Below are 25872 nucleotides of genomic sequence, written 5' to 3'. Positions count from 1 at the left end.
TTCTTTGTACTGATGTGGACCACATTTTGAAATGATAATAATTGTATTTCTTGGGTTAAATAAAAATGTTATAAAATCGAGTTTCATCTGTTTGTATTTACTTTCTGTAATATGTGTGCTGGAAAATTTAAATGACATAGGTCACGTTGTGATATCTCTGTTGGTCTTGGTGGGATAGAGCCATGATGTGATGGTTAACTTTAGGTGTCAACTTGACTAGACTCAGGGGTGCCCAGATAGACTGTGAAGCATTATTTCTGGGTGTGAGCTGAGGTCAGACCTCTTTTTTCCTACCAGTTCTGTGTCCTGGAAAAGCTGCTGTGCCTCTCAAGATCTCCCCAGTCTCCCAAGCTGCACAATGAGGATTGGGCTAAAAACAGCTTCCTAGGGACCTCATCAGGTGTATATGTGATAATACGTACAACACCTGTGGGCTGGTGTCACATGTGTCTAATGCACACACTTAGAGATGGATGAAGTACAAGGAGTAGGACATCACATAGAATACCAGTCAGAACTTCTCTAGGTCCCAGATGTGTGATATTTGGTAAGTCACTGCCGCTCTGAGCCTCATTTTCAGGTCTGCATCCTGAAGGGGCTGAAATTAGAGGAAATTCAGACATTGTGATCCACTGGCATTAAACCTTCCACGGTCCCCTGTTTTACTCAGAATCAGTCCCAAGAGCCTCATGTTGGCCTATGTGGTGGGAGCCTCCACAATGTTCCCAATGCTCCCTGCCTCCTGGAGTGCACATCCTTGTGTCACCACTAAGTGGTCAGTATCTGGCTTCTGAACAACAGAACACAGCCAAGGTGATGGGATGTCACTTCCAAGTTTTAATTACAAAACGTCTGTCACCTCCCAATTACTGGCTTAATTAGGTTCCCTACTTACCTCCCTCATTCTGTTTCCATCTCTCTCTCTCTCTCTCTCTCTCTCGCTCTTACTCTCGCTCTCGCTCTCTATCAAATCACCAGAACTGGGAGAGCAAGTGCTGATGTTTTCAGTTGCACTATGTAGAGGCTCCATAGGAGAGAACTGAGGGAGTGTCCCGCCAACATACAGACAGGAGCTCACACTCTCAGTCCAAATGGATCCTGACAAAACCCATGTGAGTGATCTTGGGTGGGAATCCTCCCCCATTTGAGACCTGTTGAGACCACAGCCCCTGCTTCACAGAGACTTTGAGGCAGAGGCACCCGGCTAAGCCATGCCTGATGCTTGGCTAACAGAAATTGTGAGATGTTATATATTTGTACTTTATAGGTGGCAGGTTTTGGAGTAATGTTGTCACAGAGGAACAGAAAGTAACAGTCTACCATGTCCCAGGATCCAGCCTGATCACCCTCCTCTCTTCATTCCTTTCTCTTCTCAGGCTCCCTCAAGCCACACTGGCCACATTTCTGACCTTCCCTGGTCAAACTCGCTTCTTCCTGTGAGTCTCTGCACCAGGGAGCCTTCTCCTTGACACACTAACTGTTCCCAGACCTAGGGAGGGTGCTTACACTTGTCATTCTGGTCACAGCAAAGGTCTGAAATGCCTCAGGGCAGCCTTTCAGAACCTCCTAGCACAGTCTCTACCATCACAGGTCTCACATCCAGAAGAGCATTACATGATTTCCTCCTTCTTCCTCCCATTGAGATAAAATGAGTGCTTGAGGAAGGGCTGTCTGCTTCGGCTGAAGCAGAGGCAACTCCTTCTGGTTATACCAGGCACACGACTGTCTCTTCCAGGCCGAATTTTTCCCACCATGAGTCCACTGTTTAAGGAAACCGTCGTTCCCTCTCTTTCATGGGTCTGGTTTCCCCAAGAACACAGTGAACCATCCCCTCTCCCTCTGCTGCATCACCATAAACCCACAGCCAGAACATAAGCACCAGGTTAAAACACCACCAGATCCTGAATTCAGTCACTGCTGAGACCCTCCCATCAATGTTGTCATTCAATGGTGACTCCTGACGACACCTTTCCTCTGAGACCCACTCCCAGCCTGTCCTCAGCTTCTTACAGTAACACTGAGATTTCCTCAGAGTCCTCCCAACCTGGGCAAGAAAAATTCTGAAATGTTCTCTGTATTAATTTTCAGGGACTGGGGACATTGGTAGATGTAATTTGAGTGTGTATGTGCAGTAGTTTCTACGCAGGTATTCTATTTTTCAGACACAGATAAAATAGTGTGACTACTCAATGCACCAAGAAAATGGATAACTGTTCAAATTTTTTCATGATGTGAAGTCTTTAGAGAGTAAATGTCATGGTTAAGAGCACAGACTATGGAGCTAACTCCTCATGTCCAAATTCCAGCTCAATCCCTTCCTAGATATTTGTATTGACCGAGTTATTTACCTGATTGGTGCCTCAGTTTCTTCATCTCTCAGTTGGCAATAATGATCAGCATACCTACTTTGTAGGTTTATGGAGAGTATTAAAGGAGTTAATGTTTGAAAAACGCTTGGAACACCTAGTATATTACCAGTGCTGTAGCTATATATTATAAATAAAATTTAGAAATTCTTCTGACACTGCCTGTGAGCCCCAGAGGGTGAGACTGTTGCCTGGATGTATGTAGAAAGCACTCCATGACAAACGATGAATAAATGAGTGAACAACATTGGCGAATGCATTACCAATGTCACCTATGTCACCCTACAGGCATTCCCAAGCCGAAACACATGCAGACATTCCTGCTCTGTCCTGCATCACATTCCCTGGAGGAATCACTGGGGCTTCTTGGACCTGGTAACGGTGCCCACTAAAGGTTCTTTTCTGTCAGCAAACCCCAGTCTTTGTCCAATTGCTGCAGCTCACAGGGTCTGCACTCTGATCCTTTTCTTCACTCGAGGGAGACGTGCCATCCCCAGAGCTGGGCCTGAACTTTGGAGAAAATGTTTCCCTGGCCTGGGGCAGGTAGAAGAGCGCAGGGACAGAGTGGGATTTGGGGAAAATCGTCCAGGTGTTGTCAGAAGGGATGGAGGCAGGGCATGTGTCAGCAAGGACTGGTCTGGTTGGTGGGCCTTGGTGGTTAAATAGTAGGGGGGCTGGGAAGTTTTGTAGGTTCTAGCATAATACAATCACTATGACGGTCATGAAATCAGAATCAGCCTAATTAAGAGTCCAAATTAACCTAATGTCAGCTGTTCCCTGACTGGCTCTCTAATCCAGTAGTGACTTATTTTAAGGGTTGTTCATGTTCTGTCATCTCCTTTTCATTGATTGGCTGGAGTAATTATTCTTTACATAGCCTGTGTATTTTTACATAGTAAAGAAAAAAGGAGTTTTAAAACAACCCTCCTTGGAAAAGTCTCCATAACATATTGAATTAATAACAGAAGCCATGACAGGAAATTCACCATATATCTGGATCTTTAGTCTCTGGTTTTAGATCTTCCTAACTGGTAAATTACCTTGACTTCTTACTTCTTTCTTGAGGTTAGTTCACTTAGGACTAAGTAAGAATGCAACCTCATGCCATTTGAGAAGTAGTGGTGGGACTCTAGGAGGATGTGTGTTTCATTCTGTCAGTGTTGTGTGTGTGTGTGTGTGTGTGCGCGCATGTGCGTATGACAGTTTTTGTTGCATCTTGCAGTGTGGGCCAGTGTAGACTCCTTTTCTAGGGAAAAAATTTCCCTAACCACTTTCTCTGGGCTTTATTTTCGCTGATGGCTTCACTGGTGCTGTCCAATAGTAACATTAAGCACTCTATATTATGGAATTTAATATCTTTTTAGTAGCCAGATTTTAAAAAATGAAAACAAACAGGTGAAACTAACTTTAACAGTATATTTTAACCCACTATAACCAAGATATTATCATTTGTGGGTGCAGTCTATATAACATTAATAATAAGATAGTTTACATTTTTTTCCTGGGTTTCATAAATCCAGTGTATACTTCCTACTTACAGCACAATCTCCATTTTTAAGTTGAGTTTTTCAGACATAGATTCTCTGTACTGAGATTTAATGTTCACAGTTGTCAAATAAGAGTCACATGTCTAAGTTGACCCAAACATATTTAAGAGTTTTACACTTGAAGATCATGTGAGATGAATCATGAGAAGTTCCTATTGAGATGGGTAACAAAGGAGTCATTGTGACGTTACAAGGGAAATACCCAGAGAATGGTGAGGGCAGATGGAGTGTGGAGTGGTCTGAGGAGGTGGTTGGAGGTGAGGCCACAGAGATACATGATGTAGATGACCTTTGCTCAGTGGTTCACAACTGAGGGGAAGGAGTAGAGAGAGCAATTTCTCTGTGAAACATCAGGCAAGTTAAGGGACCTCGAATATGTATGAAGGAAAAAGAAAAGTGGGGACTATTTGAAAGAAACTTTGTGAAAAATCAAGGAGTAAATATGCCAACACATGAAAAGGAAGTAAAATTTCCAGGCATTATGGATGCTTCCCAGTTGATGCAGATGATTTTGGATTTACAGTGGTACCAACATAATCACGTTGTATGCTTTTCTTAGCAGTTATCAGAAGACCAGCAGTAGTTAAGGTATCGCAGATAACAGGGATCTTTTGAGTTTCAGGTTTTACAAGGCAGATATTATGAGCAGTCAGGAATTTTGGATCATTTCAAGGGAATTATTGAGATTATTGACCATGGAATCCAGGAATGATAGAAAAAGGAGACGAGAAATTGAGGTAAGGATATGGAGACCTGGCATCACTTGCATCTTGAGGAACAGGTATCTGCTGTATGAGTGTTTGAGTAAAAACTGGAAATCAGGAATTTCTGGTGGGTGAATATGTTTTCTCAGTTATTTATTATTGAACAAGATCATTTGGGTTGATGGAAACATCTGGGATATGAGAGTGAGTCACTAGGAGTGGGGTGAATGATCATTTCACTACTGATTTAATCTCTAACGGAGCTATGAACACCAACTGGTCAATGGGTTAATCAAATGAATAATCATATAGTACAGAAGAATGGTAGGATTTGGGATTTAGAAAAAGACTGGAGACTGTGTGTCCTGACAGGGAACACCAGGGCTTTTGTGGTTGAGAGTGACAAGGACAAAAAGAGAATCAAGTCATACTCATAAAGGAGAATGTCTACAAGATGGAGGAGAAATGACCTGCAGTAGTCCTGAGTTTTGACCTCGAGCTTTCTGTTCTTGACCCAAATGTCTTTGATGATGTCCCAGGGCACAGGTCAGATAAATCCCCACAGGGGGAGAGGGAGGGTAGAAGTACAAGACATCTGAGATAACTGTCCTGAGAAGGCAGACTTCAATCATCACTCTGATCCACTTTCACAATTTATTTTTATAAGGTAAGAGGAAAAGAAGTATGATGGTCAAATCATCACAGAGGAAGCGACATGATTGTGGAAACCAATCCAAACCAAAGCCTGGTTTGAGCATCTCCATCCCTTTGAGGATGTCCAGTTACATATTCAAGAGGCCAGTTACTAGAATCACATCCCATCCTGGCAATGAGGTCAGATGCTATCAATTGCCTTGGAGCAGCCCCAACAACTCTGCTGGCAGAAGAGACTGCAAGGTCTGCAGGCCTGCAGAGTGCAGGAGACCTGTTAACTCCTTTGGACCTTGCCAAAGCCCTGCCGAATCTTGCACCCAGTTGCACAGGTGCATCCCTGCCAGCTGTGCCCACAGGTGGTCTGAACTCCAGTCCCATGCCCACCCCTGCCCGGTCTTCAGATTCGGCAGAGATGATCCCAGGAGCTGGTCTGTACATCCCACAGCTCCTTTGCAAACAACTTCTGGTGACTGAGGAGGATATCAGGAAACAGGAAGGGAAAGTGAAGACGGCAAGAGAGAGACTGGCGGTAGCACTGACGCAGACAGACTCGCTAGCGAGGCAGGGAGAGTGAGGGGCCAAGAAGGACGTCCCGACAAACACGATGAAGAAAAGACAAGACGGCGCAGATGACATGGAGCTCACACTACATGAATGCCTCTGCAGGGTCCTGATGTCTTCTTGCTTTGAGCTCCTGAAACTTTAATATATACCAATACTTTTCTTTTCTTCAATTCCTTTGCATGACAGAGGATACAGACAGTGATCCTTCTGACGTGAGAGATTGGGTTTCAGGTGAGGAGAGAAAGGAGATCTTTCCTTTTCGTGTTGTTCTCTCATTTTTCTTTCCTAAGTGTGTTATTTATTTGTATTTTAAGGTCAGCAGAGAGTTATGAAAGTCATGGGGTTCTTTAGAGTTTTGCCCTCACAGTCACAGAGAAAACCTACCTAGTCTGCATGGACTGTGCTTTTTGTGTAATATTCCAACAGATCCTGACATAACATTTCACTAAAGAGCTGTTCTATCTGTCTTCTCAAGTAAGATATTCACTTCTAGATCTCTATTTTTCTGTTTTCTGTTGCATGTTGATTGACAATTGCATATAATGAAATACCAGACTTTCCCTCATTGTTTAGATCTGTATGTGCTGGAAATCTGACATGCCATTCGGGCATCTTGCTATCAAGAGAAACACTGTTTTCAGCGTCATGAATCTAACAATGAGCCACTGTGTGTTGGGATTTGTCTATTTGCTGATCAAGCCTGTTGGGTTATTCAAATCCTCTTCATCATAACTGTCTCCTGGCTGACAAACTTATCAGCTTCTGAGAGCAACGTATTAAACAATAATGGAGTATGTTACTATTTATATCTTCTCTAAAAAATGAGTTATTTTTTCAATGAATCTCCTCTCCTCTATTCTTCGATGTAGTAATCATCTGGCGTTTTAGTTAAAATGTGTTTTTAATGTCTTGTTTTAAAACTAATACTAAATTAGACAGACCGTTATTTCCTTTCCTCGTGACTCCTGTTATGTTTTCCTGGGTTCACATTTCTTCTTCCTGATGCACATTCTTTACCGGTTCTTTCACTGCAGGCCTGTGGGAGGTCAACTTTGAGTCTGTTTGTAGGTCAGATAACGTCTTTCTTTCTTTGACACATAGTTTGAATAGGTGTTTAATTTAGCTTTGTAGTAATTTTTTTCCTTCTTTGTCAAGTTATTTACTATTTCTGAGCCTCAATATCTTTAGCTTAAAATGGGAATAAAACCCTAAAAATGGTGACTGTAACTGAGATAATACACGCAGAGCTTGCCAGTCATGTTGCTTAGCAGAAATTAAATAGTCAATAATGATAACTATTATTAATCGTTATAATGATATTATTATAATAATGTAATATATAATAATATATTAATGTATAATAATAATTATACATTAATTTATAATTATAATGTACAGTGTATAATGTATGCAATGTATAATAATATATTAATATTATTAATCACTAGAATCTTCAGAGTGTGCATTCTCAGAGAATCACTGCTTAAGATTGAGAATGTGAAGCTCACACACAAGAAGTCTGAGAGAGTGGCGTGACTGTGACTTTAATTCTCAGCCCTTGGGTGTCTTCAGCTGTGGTCGTCTGCACAGTGTGCACAGATAATGTAATCTGTTCCCACAGACCCACTGCAGGACAGCGCAGCCTGCCTCATGCCTGGGATGCTCTGGGCTGCTTGTTGGGGAGCCTCTGCTGTGAGGCTAGTTGGACTCTGTACAGAGAAAGATGAAAAAAGACTCTTTCTTTTCCCTCAGATTTCTCCCCCCGAGTTTTATTCACTTTTACATCCAGAGCAGATACTCTCTTCCCAGAGCCTTGGTGTTACTCTGGGATTCAGGCTTCCCAGACACCTAGTCATTTCAGCTCTCAAGTCCCAAGGTGACTGCAGAGTCATGTCTCACCCACTCCTCCCATCTTGGCCTGTTTCCCGTCATGGAGGACCCATGAGTGGGGAGAGGAGACATCGAGGGAGATTGATCTGGAAGTCCTGGTGAATCTGAGCTTCAGAGAATGAAGCAGAAAAGGGGAACGTGAGACTGCCAGGGCTTCAGTGGGGGAGGAATATGGAGGAACCGAGAGGGGTGTGATGGCTGCACAGAGTCAAGGGGAGGGATGTTCCAAACTTTCCTAAGAAGGGAATCCTTGCACTGAAGTGGGGATTCGATTTTACATGATGGCAATGTCTGTGCTGGTTTCACCAATTCTGGTGTCCCTGAGGGATGAACTGGTGTGACACCACAGGACAGTAGTTGCAGTCACTTTCAGGACTTAAGGAAGGTGAAACCTTTCAGCTTAGTCCCCTGTGAGCCAGTCAGGGGCCAAGTCTAGAAAGGCTCGGAGCCTGTGTCCGTCCAATGTGGTTTCGTTCTGTTCCAGCCAAGCTCCTCTGGACACCAGCTGGGAAAAGGGGACCTCAGATCTAGTCAGATCTAGTCATCACAGCTTCCGTAGTTCGCCATGAGGCAGGTAATAGCCCAGGCATCATCACTGGACCTCATAGTCGCCCTCCTTCCTCTGCTGGCAGACAGTGATTTGTGAGGTGAGGAGGGCGCATCAGGATGGTCCAGTCAGTTGGCCAGTATGGGAGACTCCAGGGGAAGGAGATGCCAAAGCCAGAGAGACCCGATGCCTCCTGCGTCTCCCTCTTCCTTTTGTCCACTTAATTTTCACCCTCAGTCATTCTTTTCCTTCCCCTTTCCCTTTTTTGGCTCTCTCTCCCTCTCTTTCCCCTACATGTTCTAGCTTAATTGAGGCATTAACGACATACAGTAAACTGCATACATTTAAAGTGAACAATTTGATACATTTTGATTATAACTTATTGAACCATCACCACAATCAAGAAAAGGAACGCCCATCCTCCCCAAATTTCCTCATGCTCATTTTAATTCCTCCTTCCCTGCCGTTTGCAAACACATTCTCATTCCCAGGCAACCAGTGATCCAGTATATGTCCCTATAGATTTTCCTGTATTTTCCAAGAATTTTTATAAATGGGATCACATACTATGTAATCATTTTTTACTGGCTTCTTTCACTCAGCATAATTTTTCTGAGATTCATGCCTGTCATTGCATGTACTATGAATTCATTCCTATCCCCAACCCTTCCCTGGCAGCACTGTACACACGGCCAAGCGCTTCCCAGGTTGGCGTGAGAGCCAATAGTACTGCTACATCCCCAAAAGTAGGAATGTGCCTTGGTGCAACACTGGGAGGGGTTGGCGGCAGCCCTGGACCCGCATATGAATGCTTTCCTGGATGGTTGGAAAGCCCACCGTGCCACTGGAGTCCCAATGATTGGCCAATGCTCAGACCCATGAAGAAGCCCCACCCACCAAGCACAGAGGCTGGCATGAGCATAAGAAAAGGCAGCAGCAGATATATGTGCACATGCAAATGCTTTTCCCAGATGGCACAAACACCCATAGTAGTGCTGTGGTCACACAACTGGGTATGTGCCTCGGTGTGGCAGCAGCTCTGAGCCCAGTGTGAATGCTTTTCCAGCTGGTTGGAACACCCACTGTACCCACACAACTTCCAGCATATGGGGTGGGATCAGAAACACAGCTCATGCTTCCCCCACAGCAGTAGCAGGTGGAATCTGCGACCTGATACTACCACAAATACGCAGGCAAAAGATTAGTTCATCAAACACCATAAGAAACTACAGTAACAATTCAGAGCAGAAGGAAATGACAAATCTCCAGAAACCAACCTTGAAGTCACAGAAATTTACAATCTAAATGACAGAGAATTCAAAATAACTGTCATAAAGAAACTCACCAAGTTACAAGAATGTTCAGACAGTTCAATGAACTCAGGAATAAAATTAATGAGGAAAAGGAATACTTCATCAAAGAGACTGAAACTATTAAAAAAAAAACAAGCAGAAATTCTGGATATGAAGAACATAATTGAGATAAAAAAGAATCTAGAATCTTTAAAAAATAGAGCTGATATTATGGATGAAAGAATTAGTGATTTAGAGGATAGAAATATAGAAATGCTTCCAGTGGACGAGGAGAGAGAACTCAGATTTTTAAAAAATGAAGGAATTCTTGGAGAAATATATGACTCAATTATAAAAGCAACCTAAGAATTATAGGTGTTCCAGAGGGAGAAAAGAGGGAGAAAGGAGCAGAGAGCTTGTTCAAAGAAATAAGAGCTGAGAACTTCCCAACCCTGGGCAAGAACCAGACTTACAAATACATGAAGCCAACAGAATGCCTAATTACATCAATGCTAAAAGACCTTCTCCAAGGCATATAATAGTAAAAACGGCAAAAGCCAATGACAAAGAAAAAATATTAAGGGCAGCAAGACAGAAGAAAATAACCTAGAAAGGAACCCCTATCAGGCTTTCAGCATATTTCTTGACAGAAACTTTACAGGCAAGGAAAGAATGGAATGATATATTAAAAATACTGAAAGACAAAAACTTTCAGCCAAGAATACTCTATCCAGTGAAATGATCCTTATGATACAATGGAGAAATAAAAGTTTTCCCAGATAAACAAAGGCTGAGGGAGTTCATCGCCACTAGAACTCCCATACAAGCAATGATCAAGAACGCCCTCATACCTGAAACAAAAAGAAGGCAAATGTCTACAAATCTTTGAGCAAAGAGATAAATAGACAGACAAAATCAGAAAGCTACAGCTCTGTTTCACAACAGGGTAGCAAATACTTAATTATAACTTAAAAGAAGAAGGGAAGGAAAGCATCAAAAGTAACTATAAACACTTCAAGTTAGTCACAAACGCACAACACAAAAATGAATAACTTGTGACAACAATAACTCAGAAGGAGAAGAGGAAAGGGATGGAACCTGCTTAGATTAATGGAGATAAGAGGCTATCAGAAGATGGACTGTCTCATCTATGAGATCGTCATACAAACCTCACAGTAACCAGCAAACAAAAAATCAGAGCAGAGCCATAGATCATAAAAAAAGAGAAACGTCCACAGAAAAACCCCAAAATGAAATGGTAGTCAGAAACACAAAGGAAGAGGAATAATGGAAATATAGATGAGGTGGGATTAAGCACTCATATATCAATAATCACTCTAAATGTAAATCGATTGAATTCTCCAAGGAACGGACACAGAGTGGTGGGGTGGATTAGAAAACAAGACCCAACAATATGCTGCCTCCAGGAAACACATCTCAGCTCTAAAAACAAACAGGCTCAGAATGAAGGGATGAGAGACAATACTCCAAGCAAATGGCAAATAAAAGAAAGTAGGTGTTGCCATACTTATATCAGACAAAGCAGACTTCAAGATAAAAAAGACTATGAGAGACAAAGAGTGGCAGTATATAATGATAAAGGGGACTTTCCACCAAGAGGACATAATACTTATAAAGATATATGCACCTAACACAGTAGCACAAAGGAATATAAAGCAACTATTAATAGACCTAAAGGGAAAAATTAACAGCAACACAATAATAGCAGGGGACCTGACCACCCCACTTACATCCATGGATAGATCATGCAGAGAAAGGCAACAAGTAAATAGTGGAATTAAATGAAACATATGATCAGATGAACTTAATCGATATATGTAGAGGATACCCTCCCAAAACAGCAGAATACACATTCTTCTTAAGTGCACATGGAACATTCTCAAAGATAGACCATATGTTGTGAAACAAGGCAAGCCTGAATAAATTTAAGATTGAAATCATATCAAGCTTCTTTTCTGACCACAATGCTATGACACTAGAAATCAACTACAAGAAAAAAGATGGGGAAGTCACAAATATGTGGAGACTAAAGAACACACGACTGAGGAACCATTGGATCAATGAACAAATCAAAGGAGAAATCAAAAAATACCTGAAGACAAATGACAATGAAAAGACAACAAAACAACTCTTATGGGATGCAGTTCTAAGAAGGAAATTCATAGGAATACAAACGCACCTCAACAAACAAGAAAAATACCAAATAAGTAACCTTAAACTACACCTAATAGAACCAGAAAATGAAGAACAAATGAAGCCCAAAGTCAGCAGAATGAGGGAAATAATAAAAATTAGAGCAGAAATAAATGAAATAGAGACTAAAAAAACAGTAGAAAGGATCAATGAAACAAAGAGCTGGTTCTTTGAGAAGACTGAAACAAAATTGACAGACCCTTAGCCAGACTCACTAAGAAAAAAAGAGAGAAGGCTCAAAGACATAAAATTAGAAATGAAAGAGGAGAAATTACAATAGATATCACAGAAATCAAAAGGACAATCAGAGAATACACTGAACAACTTACATGCCACCAAATAGGATAACCTAAAAGAAATAGATAAATTCTTAGATTCCTACAACCTCCCAAAGCTGAATCAAGAAGAAATAGAGTAAATGAACAGACCAATCACAAGTAAAGAGATCAAAATGCTCATCAAAAACCTCCCAAAAAACAAAAGTCCAGGACCAGATGGCTTCTCTGGAGAATTCTACCAAATATTCAAACAAGATTTAATACCTATGCTTCTCAAACTATTCCAAACAGTTGAAGAAGATGGAACACTTCCTAATTCATTCTATGAGGCCAACATCACCCTGACAGCAAAAGCAGATAAGGACAGCACAAAGAAGGAATATTACAGGCCAACATCACTGATGAACACAGATGCACAAATCCTCAACTAAATATCAGCAAATCGAACACAGCAATGTATTAAAAGGATCATATACCACGATCAAGTGGAATTTATACCAGGGATGCCGGGATGGTTAAACATCCGCAAATCAATCAATGTGATGCACCACATTTACAAAATGAGGAATAAAAGTCACATGATCCTCTCCACAGATGCAGAGAAAGGATTTGACAAGATCCAACATCCATTTATGATAATAACTCTCAATAAAATGGGTATAGAAGGAAAGTACCTCAACACAATAAAGACCATATATCACAAACCCACAGCCAACATCATACTTAATGGTGAAAAACTTAAAGCCACTCCTCTGAGAACAGGAAGAAGACAAATGTGCCCATTATCACCACTCCCATTCAACATAGTACTGGATGTTTTGGCCAGAGCCATTAGGCTGGAAAAAGAAATAAAAGGAATCCAAATTGGAAAGGAAGAAATGAAACTCTTGCTGTTTGCAGATGACATGATTGTAAATATAGAAAACCCTAAAGAATCCATCAGAAAACTATGAGAAATAATCAACAACTACAGCAAAGTTGCAGCGTACAAAATCAACTTACCAAATCAGTTGCAATTCTATACTCTAATAATGAACTAACAGAAAGAGAACTCAAGAATACAATCCCATTTACAATTGCAACAAAAAGAAAAAAGTGTCTAGGGATAAATTTAACCAAAGAGGTTAAAGACCTATACAATGAAAACTATAAGACATTATTGAAAGAAATCAATGATGACCTGAAGTAATGGGAAGATATTCCATGCACATGGATTGGAAGAATAAACACAGTTAAAATGTCCATATTACCTAAAGTAATCTACAGATTCAATGCAATCCCAATCAGAATCCCAATGACATTCTTCATAGAAATAGAACACAGAATCCTAAAATATATATGGAATAACAAAAGACCTCGAACAGCCAAAGCAATCCTGAGAAGAAAGAACAAAGCTGGAGGCATCACAATCCTAACTTGAAAATATATTACATAGCTATAGTAATCAAAATGGCATGGTACTGGCACAAAAGCAGACTCATAGATCAATGGAACAGAACTGAAAGCCCAGAAAGAAAACCACACATCTGTGGTCAGTTAATCTCTGACGAAGGAGCCAAGATCATACAATGAAGAAAGGAAAGTCTCTTCAATAAATGCTGTTGGGAAAACTGGACAGCCACATGCAAAACAATGAAAGTAGATCGTTATCTTCCACCATACACAAAAATTAACTCGAAATGGATAAAAGACTTGAATCTAACACTTGAAACCATAAAACTCCTAGAAGAAAATATACGCAGTACAGTCTTTGACATCAGTCTTAGCAGCACCCTTCCCAATACCATGTCTACTCAGGCAAGGGAAAGAAAAGAAAAAATATACAAATGGGACTACATGAGACTAAAAGGCTTCTGCAAGGCAAAGGAAATGATGAACAAAACGAAAAGACAGGGCCGGCCCCATGGCTTAGTGGTTAAGTGTGTGCGCTCCGCTATTGGCGGCCCAGGTTCGGATCCCGGACGTGCATAGATGCACTGCTTGTCCGGCCATGCTGAGGCTGCGTCCCACATACAGCAACTAGAAGGATCTGCAATTATGACATACACCCATCAACTAGGACTTTGGGGGAAAAAAAGGAGGAGGATTGGCAATAGATGTTAGCTCAGAGCCGGTCTTCCTCAGAAAAAAAGAGGAGGATTAGCACGGATGTAAGCTCAGGGCTGATCTTCCTCACAAAAAAAAAAAAAGGAAAAGAAAACCCACCAACTGGGAGAAAATATTTGCAAATCACATATCTGACAAGGGATTAATCTCCAAAATATATAAACAACTCATACAACCCAACAACAAACAAACAGACAATCCAATCTAAAAATGGGCAGAGGATATGAACAGACATTTTTCCAAAGAAGATATACAGAAGGCCAACAGACACATGAAAAGATGTATAACATCACTAATTATTAGGGATATTCAAATCAAAACTACAATGAGAGATCGCCTTACACCTATCAGAATGGCTATAATTCCCAAGACAAAAAATAACAAATGTTGGAGAGGATAAGGAGAAAAGGGCACCCTCACACACTGCTGGTGGGAATGCAAACTGGTGCAGCTGCCAGGGAAAACAGTATGGAGATTTCTCAAAAAATTAAAAATAGAAATACCATACTTTTCAGCTATCCCACTACTGGGTATTTATCCAAAGAAATTGAAATCAACAATTCAAAGAGATTTATGCACCCCTGTGTTCAGTGAGGCTTTATTCACAATAGCCAAGACATGGAAGCAACCCAAGCGCCCTGCTACAGATGAATGGATAAAGAAGATGTGGTATGTGTTATATACAATGGAATACTACTCAGCCAGAAACATAAGACAGGATCGTCCTGTTTGCAACAACCTGGATGGACCTGGAGGGTAAGATGTTAAATGAAATAAGCCAGACAAAGACAAATATGCATTATTTCACTCATATGTAGAAGATAAACATACACAGGGATAAAGAGAACAGATTAGTGGTTACCAGAGGGGATGGGGGCTGGGGGTTGAGTGAAAGAGTTAAAGGGGCACATATGCATGGTGATGGATAAAAGTTAGACTACTGTTGGTGAGCACGATGCAGTCTATACAGAAATTCACAAATAATAATGAACACCCGAAATTACACAATGTTAAAACCCTTTATAATTTCAATAAAATAATTAAAAAAGAAAAAAATAATAATTCATTCTTTTTTATGGTTATATAGTATTCCACTGTGGGGAAATACCACACTTTGTGTATCCGTTCACCAGTAGATGGACATTTGGGTTGTTTTCCGTTTTTGTATACTATAAATAGGTTGTTATCAACATGTGTGTACAAGTCTGTGTATAGACCTACAGGTTCATTTCCCTTGGACGGATTCCTAGGGGAGGAATTGCTGGGTAGACGTATGTAATTATTAAATACGCATTCAAGCTATTTTTCACCAGCACTCGATGAGAGTTTCAGTGACTTGACATCTTCAACAACACTTGCTATAGTCAGTCTTTTTAATTTTAGCCATTCTCAAGTGTGGTGGAATCTCATGATGACTGTCACTTTCATTTACCCAATGACTCATGTTGTGAAGGAGAAGGCGAGCCACACACAGACTGGGAGAAAACATCTGCACAACATATCCCTAGAAAAGGACGTGTATTTATAATATATAAAGAGCTCTTACAACCCAATAGTAAGAAGACAAGCAACACGTCATGGCTTACCAGGACACAGCAGATCAGGCCTGTGATGAGCACCAGGAGTCCCGCCAAGCAGATGTGGATGAGGGCCCAGAAGGGGAGGTCTGGGGAGACAAGTGCTGGGGTGAGCCACCTCCTGTCATCGCCCCAGGGCTCCTGCTGACCCCACTGTGCCTCAACCGTCCTTGACAAGGGTTGGCCAACTTTCCTCTTCATCCAAGACCCTGTGCGCACGGTTCTCTTTGATGAGGCACAGCATCAAGATTCTCGCCACCTTCTGTGGGCTGGGGCTTCCTGCAGGTTTACCAGGCTTCTCAGTCAAGGTGTCATCTCTGTAGGGAGAATATTCTGGAAGTGAATCAAATGGAGAATGCATGTGAGTGTGGTTCACTCTTTTTAATAGAACTTTTTAGACACAGAAAAATAAAGGGAACAGTCTCATAAACATCCATCATCTAATTTAACCATGTATATTCCATCCAATTAAAATAACATTTTATCAATGTATAAATTATTTACACTTGCCAACCTTGATTCATCCCATGTTTTCAATGAAATATTAAAGTCAAGTAGACATCATGTTTCACCCCATTTTAGTTTCCATCTCTAAAACGTGAGCACACATTCCTACAAAATCCAAGGCCATTATCACAGAACAAAAGTGTAATAAATTAAACCAAATTCATACCTCTGGGCACAGAGGACTGAATTTGAGCTGGACTTTCTTATGACGGCTAGGGGGAGAATGGGTCATCACAGTTGGCAAGCCTATGGGATCTCTCTAAATTTGTAAATTCCCACTCAAAAGTGTTCTTCCCTGCCTAGAAACACATTCATCCCCTTCTCCTTTATCTATTTGCTTAATATTCATTTTCTAGGATTAACCTACAATGTAATATCCTGCAGGAAGTCTTCTCTGATTTCCGCCTGCAAGTATGAGTTTGTTCACATCAATTAATTGATAAGTTTCAATTCTCTATTCTTGTTATTGCCAGCTACAACATAAACTCCAGGAGGGTAGGACACAGCACCCAGTGGGCTTGGTGGGAGGGTGCATGTCCCCCTTCTTGTACCTCTATCCAGACAACCTCTTACAGGTGTGCTGTCTGATATGGAGCAGCAACAAGTCTCTTTTTGAATTAAAATTAATTTTAGTTAAATAAAATAAAAATTCTGGTACCTCAGTAACATTAAAACTCAGTAACAATAAAGACCAGTCCCAATGCCATCCTTTGAGCACTCAACAGCCACATGCGGCTATGCACTGGACAGCACAGATATAGAACATTCCACCACTGCAGAAAGTTCTAGCGCATTGGTGCTCATCTAGAGCGTTACTTGGCAAACTACAGCCTGTGGATCAGAAACCACATGACGCCCAAACCTGTAAGTCTGCTTCACACACAGCTGGAGGCCCTCACTGACCATCTGGCCCAGTGGGTTTCAGTGCAGAGATGAGGAAACAAAAGTCCAGAGAGGGGAGGTGACTAGTATGAGGTCACTGAGCTGTCTAGGAGAAGGTGAGGGCCTCCTACATTACACTGGTGTCCTTTTCTCTCTCTCAATGGTGGGTAAAGACTGGGGGACTATGCCACCTCCTGCCAGCCTGAGAAAGTTCAATGCTCTCTCAGCCCCAGGCATCCAGAGTCCCCAGAAAGGCCTCACTTCCTTTCCCAATGACCAGGGAGCCTTACCATCCCCAAGGACACTCTTCCTGTCCAGGGTCAAGTTCTGCAGCTGGGTACCATTCTGGGTCAGCCGCAGGAATTCCTCATAGATGGCAACTCTGTCCAGTCTCTGTGCCAAAGCGGCAAGGTACACAGGGAGTCCACTCCAGTGTGGTTACTGTGGGGGACAGACGTGGAAGGGCACAAATATGAACAAGGGTGTCTAGAATTCTACCCTGATTCTAGATTCCCTGCTTCTGGGTCCTGTTCAAGAGAACTTTCTGCAATAATGTAAACATTTGTCTGCACTACCAAATACACTCATTATTAGCCCCATGTTGTTATCGAGCACTTAAAATGTGGCTAGTGCGTGTGAGTGAGGAACTGAATTTTTCATGTAATTTCATTTCAAGTAATTAATTTATAAATAAATAACCATAGGGAGAACATTTTTGAAACTTTGGAGTAAGGACTTCTGCAAATGCATAAAAACAATGAGAACACTGGTAAAAATGGTCGAAATCAACTTTTCAGAAGTCTAGAAATTAATCAAAGGCTTGTAAGAATCTGAGGAGGGTTTAGTGAAGACACACGGTGGAATCTTGATAAAGGGAGCAAACTTCGTAGCACTATAACTTTCACTATTCCCATCTTGCTCTCACAATATCCTCCATAACTTTGAAAACCATCAGTCTCAGAACCATGGTAGCTGAGACAACCAGCAGCCCAGCAGCCATAATGGGTTTAGAGCTCTGAAAAGACCCATCCCCATCGAACTGTCACTAGCTGACTTACCTGGCAGCTCCCCGAAAAAGCCCCATGTTCAGGGCTTTTCGTTACTTGACTCAGAGCTTGCCCAAGGTGGAAAGTCTGTCCCCAAGGCACTTGCTAAAAACAATCAGCGCTAATTGTTTTCTATTGTAGTTGCCGGAGGGAGTGATACCAGCCAAGGCAGGCAAGAGGTGAGCCAACAACTTAGAAGACAAATTGGGGGAATGAGATCTCCACAGGGGGCTTTGAAAAGCTCCAGTGTATTTGTGGGCATCTGGAAGGCCACAAGGGCTCAGGGATGTGGCACGCCCAGGAAAGACTTGAGAACGTCTGAATCTCTCACCTCTAGTTGGAGCGGTGGCTTAATATCTGAAAACTGATTATGTAATACACCATATTAATAGAATAACGGCCAATACCACATAATCTCGACCATATACATAGAAAAGAATTTCACAAAATACAACGCCCTTCATGTCTAAAAAAGAAAACACTCAACAAATTAGGAATAGAAAAAACTTTCCCAACCTATAAATAGCTTCGATGAAAAACCCACAGCTAACACCATATTCAATGCTGAAAGACTGAAAATTTCCCCCTAAGACCAGGGACAAGGCCATGATGTCTTCCCTCATCTGATATGTTAATCACAGGTACTAGAGTTTCTAATGAGGGCAATTAGGCAAGAAAAAGGAATAAAAGAAACCCAGATTGGAACAGAAGAGGTAAAACTATTTGTTTTGCAGAGGAGAAGATATTGTATATAGAAAAACCTAAAAAATACAGCCCCCACACACACACAATATGTGAATCCTATCCCACCAGGTGTATAAAAAATTTAAATTGCCCCATGTGGTTAGTGGCTCCACTATTGGAGAGCACAGTTAGACTGCTGATATTTGTTCAAAGTCTCCAGAGGAGGAGGAGGAAGAGGATGCTGGAGGTTGGTGGCCCCAAATGTTAATGCTTTTCTCAACCCCCGAAAAACCTATGGAAGGAGATGGTAGGATTCGCTGACAGGGATGTGGGGGAGAATGGGCACCATGTCAGTGACTTCCAGATCAAGGATGTGTCACGGGAGCTCAGAGCCATCAGCCACCAGCTCAGCCAATGCTTCCAATCTCCTCAACCTACATCAAGTCGGTGACCAGGCAGGAGTGGAATATGTCTCACAGCTGGCTGCCTCTGTAGAGCTTGGTGACCTAGAACAAACGCGAGGGAGAGTGGGAGAGATGGAGGTCTCCTGGGGATGCGGGGCGCCACTGGAGCCGGTGAAAGATCACAGACTTTGGGGCAAGGGAGACCTGACTTCAAATCCTGGCTCTGCCCCTAACTCACTGTGTGACCTTAGACACAATACTCCCCTTTCTGAGCTTCAGTTTACCCATGTGAGAAATGGGGAAGGCAGCTAGGACATCACCTCTGGAAACTGAGAGAACCCAGACACGCAGGGAATGTGAAGGATTGAAACAACCATGTAACAGATGTAAGTCAGGCAGAGGAATGAGGGTGCCCTCAGGGCAAGGAGAGACGGGACAGGGGAGACCCCACCTGGTCCTGGGTGTCCCTCAGCAGGGCGGTGTACTCCGAGGATGTGGGCTCCGGGTTGCTGTGGTTCCAGCTGATGCTGCGGAAATGCAGCTGGTGCTCTCTCTGCATGCATAAACTCCAGGGTGCAGAGCCTGGAGCCACCGAGAGGAAGAGCAGACACGTGGAGACTCTCAGCTCCCAGCACAGAGGCATGGTGGCCCACGGGGTCACGGTGGTGGGTGCAGACAGCGTCCACACAGGTGGCTCCCCCATCCTTCACAGGCCTGGGGAGAGAGGTACATGGGGAATCTAGAGAGAGGTCCTGAAACCTCTGGGGTGGGGGCCAGAACAGGAAGGAGGAAATGGGAGGACAGTGGGGAGACTGAGAGAGGGGTGGTCACAAAAGTGGTCATTAGGGGCAAATGCTCAGGGGAGGGTCTTACCTGAGGGAGACCGGTCTGAAACTCAAGGAGAAGAGGCCCAGGCTGCTCTTCTTGAACAAGGATCCAGCTGGGGAGGAAGGAGGAGGAGGATGAGCAGGAGGGACAGGGGTTGGGGGAGGGGCTGGGTGGGATTTAACCCACCAGGAGCTGCTGGGACCAGGGTCTCACCAGGCTCTGCAGGACCCTCTCAGTGGAGTTGAACGTGGCTGAGCCATTGCTCCTGTCTGATGAATACCGGAGGGTGGAGATGGGGAAGGTGACTGTGAGGGTCTTCAGGTTGTGCCCCAAAGCTGCAAGACGAGAGGGAGAGCGATGGCCATCACTGAGAGCTGGCCTGAGACCACACCAGAGTCCTGCACTCATTATCATCTGTCGTCTTCTCTCCCAGGGGCACCACCACCCACCCGTGTGGTCACCCAAGTCAGAACCGGCATATCTGCTCAGCTCCTCCTCCCTCCCAGTAACACCCATTCACCTTGAACACTGGTCCTCACATACACTCCCTCTCCATCCCTGTCCCAGCTCAGGGGACTTAACTTCCTTCACCCGGACCAACACCCCAGCAGGCTCACTGGATGCTCTGTCTAAAGGATGTTCTACATTGACCACTAGAAGAATCTTTCTGAAATTAATACCTCACTAGGGCCACCACTGCTCTAGTACCACCCATGGCTCCCTATGGTCTTCAGTGTTTAGTTCAACCTTCTTGACCTGGCACTCAAGGCTCTACTCAATCTGGCTCCTGCTGACCTTTCAGTCTCATTTTATCCATGTACTGCGGGTTAAACTTTATGCTTCACGCAACCCAAATTCGTTTCAATTCTCCCCATATGGCATATTGTTTCTGGCGCAAGACTTTGCTCATGGAATCCTCTCTGCCAGAAAAACTCTTCATCCTCTACCTGCCTGGGTCTCTCCTGCTCATTCTTAAAGACTCTATTCAGGTGAAACTTTCTCTAGCAAGCTCTTCCTCTGCAAACTATGCCAGGTGCCTCTTCCCGAAACCTCCCACACAGTGTTATATTGGTGTGTTAATTTCACAAGGCTAGGGGCTCTCTGAGGGCTGGCCTCAGACTGAATCATTGGTATAATCTTTGTGATCAGCACCATTTCCTCAAAACCAGAATCTCACACTGTGGCTGCCCAGCTCCTGGATCACAACTGGCTGGTGGAGGTGTGGGGCTGGAGAGCTTCTCTTGGGAAGGAAAAGGGGCCCCCAGACACCTGTGGTGGCTTCTGGTGGCACAGTTGATGATCAAGTATGCAGGGACGTGGTGGCCGGCTCGGGAGCTGTGGCGAGGGCTGTCCCAAGGAGGGACAGAGTGGGAGGAGCCCCCAGGCTCACCTGGGCTCCAGCAGTGGCTGTCCCAGGACCACCATTCACAGGTGAAGCATAAATGAGAGTGAGGGGAGGGGTGACTGTGTGAGTAGAGGAATGAGCAAGCCTGTGGATGAGAGGAGCCCAAGAGAGTGAGATAGGTGAACAAGAGACTGAACACAGAGGAGAGACACATGGACGGGCAGAACACTGGACAGACATACGGGATACCTGGAAAAGGAGGACCAAGGGTGAGGCTTTAGGAGAATTAAAGTGAAAACCACGTGGGGTCAGAATGTGGTGGAGAACATGTCTGTCACTAAGGCTTTCTCACACTGGGCTGGGACTCTCCACCAGAACACGGGAGAGAGAGAAGGGATGAGTTAGGGCCCTTCCAGGTCCTTCTCTCACCAAGGACAGTGGGTGCAGGAGAACCACTGCTCCCCAACCCCAAATGGGGATGGAACCCAGGAGATGAGGGCCAGGAATACTCACTGGTAGTAGTCAGGGCCACAGCTCCATAGGTGTCAGCTGTGGAGAGAAGGTGAGAGGAGCTGAGCAAGAGTTGGGGTGAACATAAAGGATTAAGGGAGAGGGAGGACATAGGGACCTTTGTGGGAAAAGCTTAGGGAAAAGCAGAGGGGAAGAGTGGAGGGGTGTTCAGGGGGGATGAAACGAGATGGAAGGTGGCTGGCCCCAGTCATCACCCCAGAAGACTGCATCCCGACCAGAAGGAGACAGAGATGGATCACAGCTCACTTTAGAGCAATGGAGGCAACACAGAACTATGATAGGGACAGAGAGCACGGCTGTAGCCCAGCCCCTCAACACTGACATAGAGGCTGTCCCCATCCAGGATGAAGGAGCCCAGGTGGGTGACGCCCTGGCTCTCATGGCTCAGCTCCCAGTAGAGTTGCTCTCTGTCCAGCCCAGGACCTGCGGGGGTCAGAGTGGAAGGTACAGACAATGTCCACCCCACTGGCTGCCCACCCTTCTCAAGCCTGAGGGAGGAAGAACATGGGGACGTGGAATATTGAGCAGGGGTCCTTCTGAGGGTGGAAAGCGAGAGAGTGGAGGGGGAGGAGCCTGAGGGAGAGGCTGAAGGGGCTGCTCTGATGCCTGGAGGGGCTCTCCTCGGTGTCTCCCGTCTGAGACAACCCCCTCACAAGTAAGGCCTGACTTCCTTTAAGATGTGGAGGGAGGCCTGTGAGTGGCTAAGTGGGGTGAACACACAGACCTGGGTGAGGGGGCGCCTGCAGGTCTGCACGGACAGCAGCGAGGAGCACAGTCACTGCCCTGTGCCATCTGACACATCCAGGCAAGAAAGTACCGTTACCTTCTCGCGGTTCTACACTCCAAGGTCTTTTCTTTCTACTTCTTTCCTACTCCACAGCCATCATCCAGGCCTAGGGAACAATCACCTTATTCGTAACCTTCTTCCCAACACCTCCTATCTGCCTCTTAAGTCTTCATTCTTAAGCCTCAAGTCCATTTTAACCCACATGCTTAGACCAAACGCCAATCACATCACCCATCTGCTCGCACCTCTCCAGTGTCTTCCCACTGGTCTTAGAACAGAGTCCAAAGTCACGCCTGACCTGGTCCAGCCTGTTCCCCTCGCTGGTCTGGCTCACACCTCTCCCCCTGTGTTGACTCGGCTCAGCCATCCCTCTTTCAGGTCATGGACACACCAGGCTCTCTGCTTCAGGTGTGTCCTCATGCGGGTCCCTCTGCCTGAAACGCTCTCTTGAACACACTCCCACACCCTCACTCCAGTCTAACCCTCCAACCACCTAAATCCAGTCCCAACTCTAGCTCTCAAGCTAACTATCAATCCTTCTCAAGAGGGCTTCCCTGCCCCCTCCGGTTTAGTCCCCTTGTGCCAAACTCCCAAATCACTCTCATCATTAACTGTCTAAAATCCAAATTCCCTAACAGAATATAAATCCCATGGAGGTGGGACAAGGTCTGTTTGGTTCTCCAGGTCCCCACGCATCTGGCCCAGGGCCTGGCTCATCAGATGAGGAACCATCCTGGTTTGAACGCTAAATGTCCTGTGTCCTGGAAAACCCCTCTGTTCTGAATAAATGAGGATGGTGGGTCCCCATAAATTGTGCACTCAAACAATATCTATTGCATGACAAGCACACATTCCCCTCAAGAACGTCCCAGGAATGCTAGAATGAAAAAGGCACACAGACATACACACACAATTAGGAGAGGCCAACAATTATATATAAAATTACTTAACAAGATTGTCTTCAACGTGAATCACCAGACTGTTATTTCAGAAAGGATTCAAGAAGCAAAGTTAATTCCCTTTAGAATGTGAGGTGGAGAGGACAATCTTTTTGGAGACTAGTGCCCTACCCTTCTATCTAAAAGGTGTTGCTTAATATTCCTCCAAATGATTTGAAATCTCATAAACAACAACAATATGCTGAAAATAAATCCGGCTGCTGGTCAATTTAACTTTACATTTCTGTTACTAACATAAAGAAGTTCAAATCATATTTTTCTCCAGGTGTCTGTAAGATTTTGAATCTTTGTGGAGCATTTATAGGTCTTTAGAAGTCAAATTGAATAGGCCTGAGGAATGTTGCTGAGCATCCCTGCTAATATTTAATGAGATGTCTTGTAATATTACATATACACGTAAAACATTTATATATTTATATTTATACATGAAATCCTGACTTTTGAGAATTCGGAATGCAGGTAAGTCTATATTTCTTTACTGTTACACATATTTACACTTATTTACATATATTTGTTTAATGTGTTCTTCTTTGCAAATAACTGTATTTTCTGAATTATTTACACACACAGAGCCTCACACACCTTACCATCTTTCCCTTGAATATAATCCATCAAACATAAATAATTTTTCTCATGATACCCTCACTCTCAGTGAGTCCTTGTGCTGACAACCTGAGCCCAGGAAAGCCCACTGGCAGGTCTTCTGCACAGCGGAGGCTGCTGGAACCTGTTGGTACCAGGTCCACAGGGTACTCACCTGGTCACACAGAAATCCACGGATCAGCGAGGACAGGTGGACCCTGAGCCTGGTTTCAACTCAAACTTGAGCCCCACAGACACTTTTCTTTTCTAACGGAAAAAAAAAGCAAAGATTGCTTTTGAGGCCTTTTACAGGGAGTAATACAGGTGATGGAAGGAAAGCCCACCCCACTTACTTTTCTTTTTCGTATTTACTTATTTAACTGTAACTGTTGGCTGAGACTGGATTTTCCCGATTCCTGTCCAGCCACCTGCTCCCCAAGATGGGAGAAGCAGTTCCGTGCTGTGTGCACTTGACTCGCTCAACTCTCTTGGCTGGACAGAGACTTTTTGGTGACTCCGGACCCTTTAAACAAGTTTGTCATTTATGGCCCCTGTAAGTGACTCGCTGACTTGTAAACATTTCCCACACTTCATTCAGGGCTGGGGAGATTTTCAGGCCCTGGAGCAGGTCTCCCAACCTCCTCACCACTGACATCTGGGGCCGGATGATTCTCTGTCGGGCCGTCCTGGGCCCTGGAGGACGCTGAGCAGCATCCCTGCCTCCCCCTCTAGATGCCAGGAGCGCCCCCATTAGTAACAACCCAAACACCGCCTGCAGACGCGGATAAGCCCCCTGGGGACAAAATCACACGGAGGACGGTGACGGGGACTCTGAGGAGGGGCCGGCGGCGCCCGGAGCCGGGAGGAACAGCAGCCTCGGGCGCCCTGAGCGAACAGCCCGGGGGAAACGGGGCTCCGGGGGGACGGAGGGACGCCGGGCCGTGACGGGGCTGCCCGCGGCCCAGGCCCCTCCCTGGACCGCGACCGGAGCCGGGACCGCCCGCCGCTTACCGCGCCTCGCCCCTTCGGCCGAAGGTCCACGGGAATGCGGTCCGCGCCGAGAAGACTGGACACACCGCGCAGACCGCCCGCTCCATCCACGGCGCCGCCCGCGCTTCCGCTTCCGGTCTCGGGCGGGCGTTCGGGGAGGACGGACGTTTGGGGGCTCCGGGTTGAGGCGGCGGGCGGGGCGGGGCCGCGCACCCCAGCCTCGGGGGAGGTCTCCAGTGTCTAGAGTGAGTGCGAAGCTGGGACGCGGGCTGGGTCAGCACCAGGGACAGGGACGAAATCTAGGGGCGGGAACCAGTTCTAGGGGCGGGCTGTGGGCGGGGACAAGGGTGTGAGTGACACCAGGCCCGGGGGAGGGGGACCAAGGGTGTGGGCGGAGCCAGGCCAGGAGGTTGTCCGCGGAGACCAGTTCCAGGGGCGGGAAGAGGCGGGGGTGGGGCTGGAATAAGTCTGGCCGACTTCACAGTGGGAGGAAATCAGCTCCAGGGGCGGGGCTGGAGGCGATGCTTTCCGTGCACCCCTAGACTGTACAGGTAGCTGGATGTTGAATAGCTTTTCTTCATTCCTTTC

At 44.7% G+C, this 25872-nt stretch overlaps 1 protein-coding gene and 1 pseudogene across 5 annotated transcripts in view; one reads left to right on the top strand and one right to left on the bottom strand.

Moving 5' to 3' along the window:
- LOC147911555 (uncharacterized) overlaps positions 1-25872 on the bottom strand; it is an 86783-nt gene that overhangs the window by 47578 nt on the left and 13333 nt on the right. For 4 of the 5 annotated variants that reach the window (XM_087428160.1, XM_087428162.1, XM_087428161.1 and 1 more), the window contains exons 7-13: positions 25306-25613; positions 24470-24561; positions 21949-21984; positions 21360-21580; positions 20304-20425; positions 19714-19976; positions 15749-16072 (exon numbers count right to left, since the gene is read on the bottom strand). In XM_087428160.1, coding sequence (XP_087284286.1) covers positions 15900-16072; positions 19714-19976; positions 20304-20350 — 483 coding nt within the window. In that variant the 5' untranslated portion in view covers positions 20351-20425; positions 21360-21580; positions 21949-21984; positions 24470-24561; positions 25306-25613 and the 3' untranslated portion in view covers positions 15749-15899. Of the gene's footprint in view, positions 1-422; positions 599-15748; positions 16073-19713; positions 19977-20303; positions 20426-21359; positions 21581-21948; positions 21985-24469; positions 24562-25305; positions 25614-25872 lie in introns of all 5 variants that reach the window. The other variant, XM_087428159.1, reaches the window with a different exon arrangement.
- On the top strand, positions 5262-6054 carry LOC147911556 (methyl-CpG-binding domain protein 3-like 1; annotated as a pseudogene).

Source organism: Ceratotherium simum, unplaced genomic scaffold (genome assembly GCF_057802395.1).
Source record: "Ceratotherium simum simum isolate JZ-2026a unplaced genomic scaffold, ASM5780239v1 HiC_scaffold_43, whole genome shotgun sequence".
Classification (NCBI taxonomy): Eukaryota; Metazoa; Chordata; class Mammalia; order Perissodactyla; family Rhinocerotidae; genus Ceratotherium; species Ceratotherium simum.
This window is presented reverse-complemented; position numbering and strand designations above follow the sequence as displayed.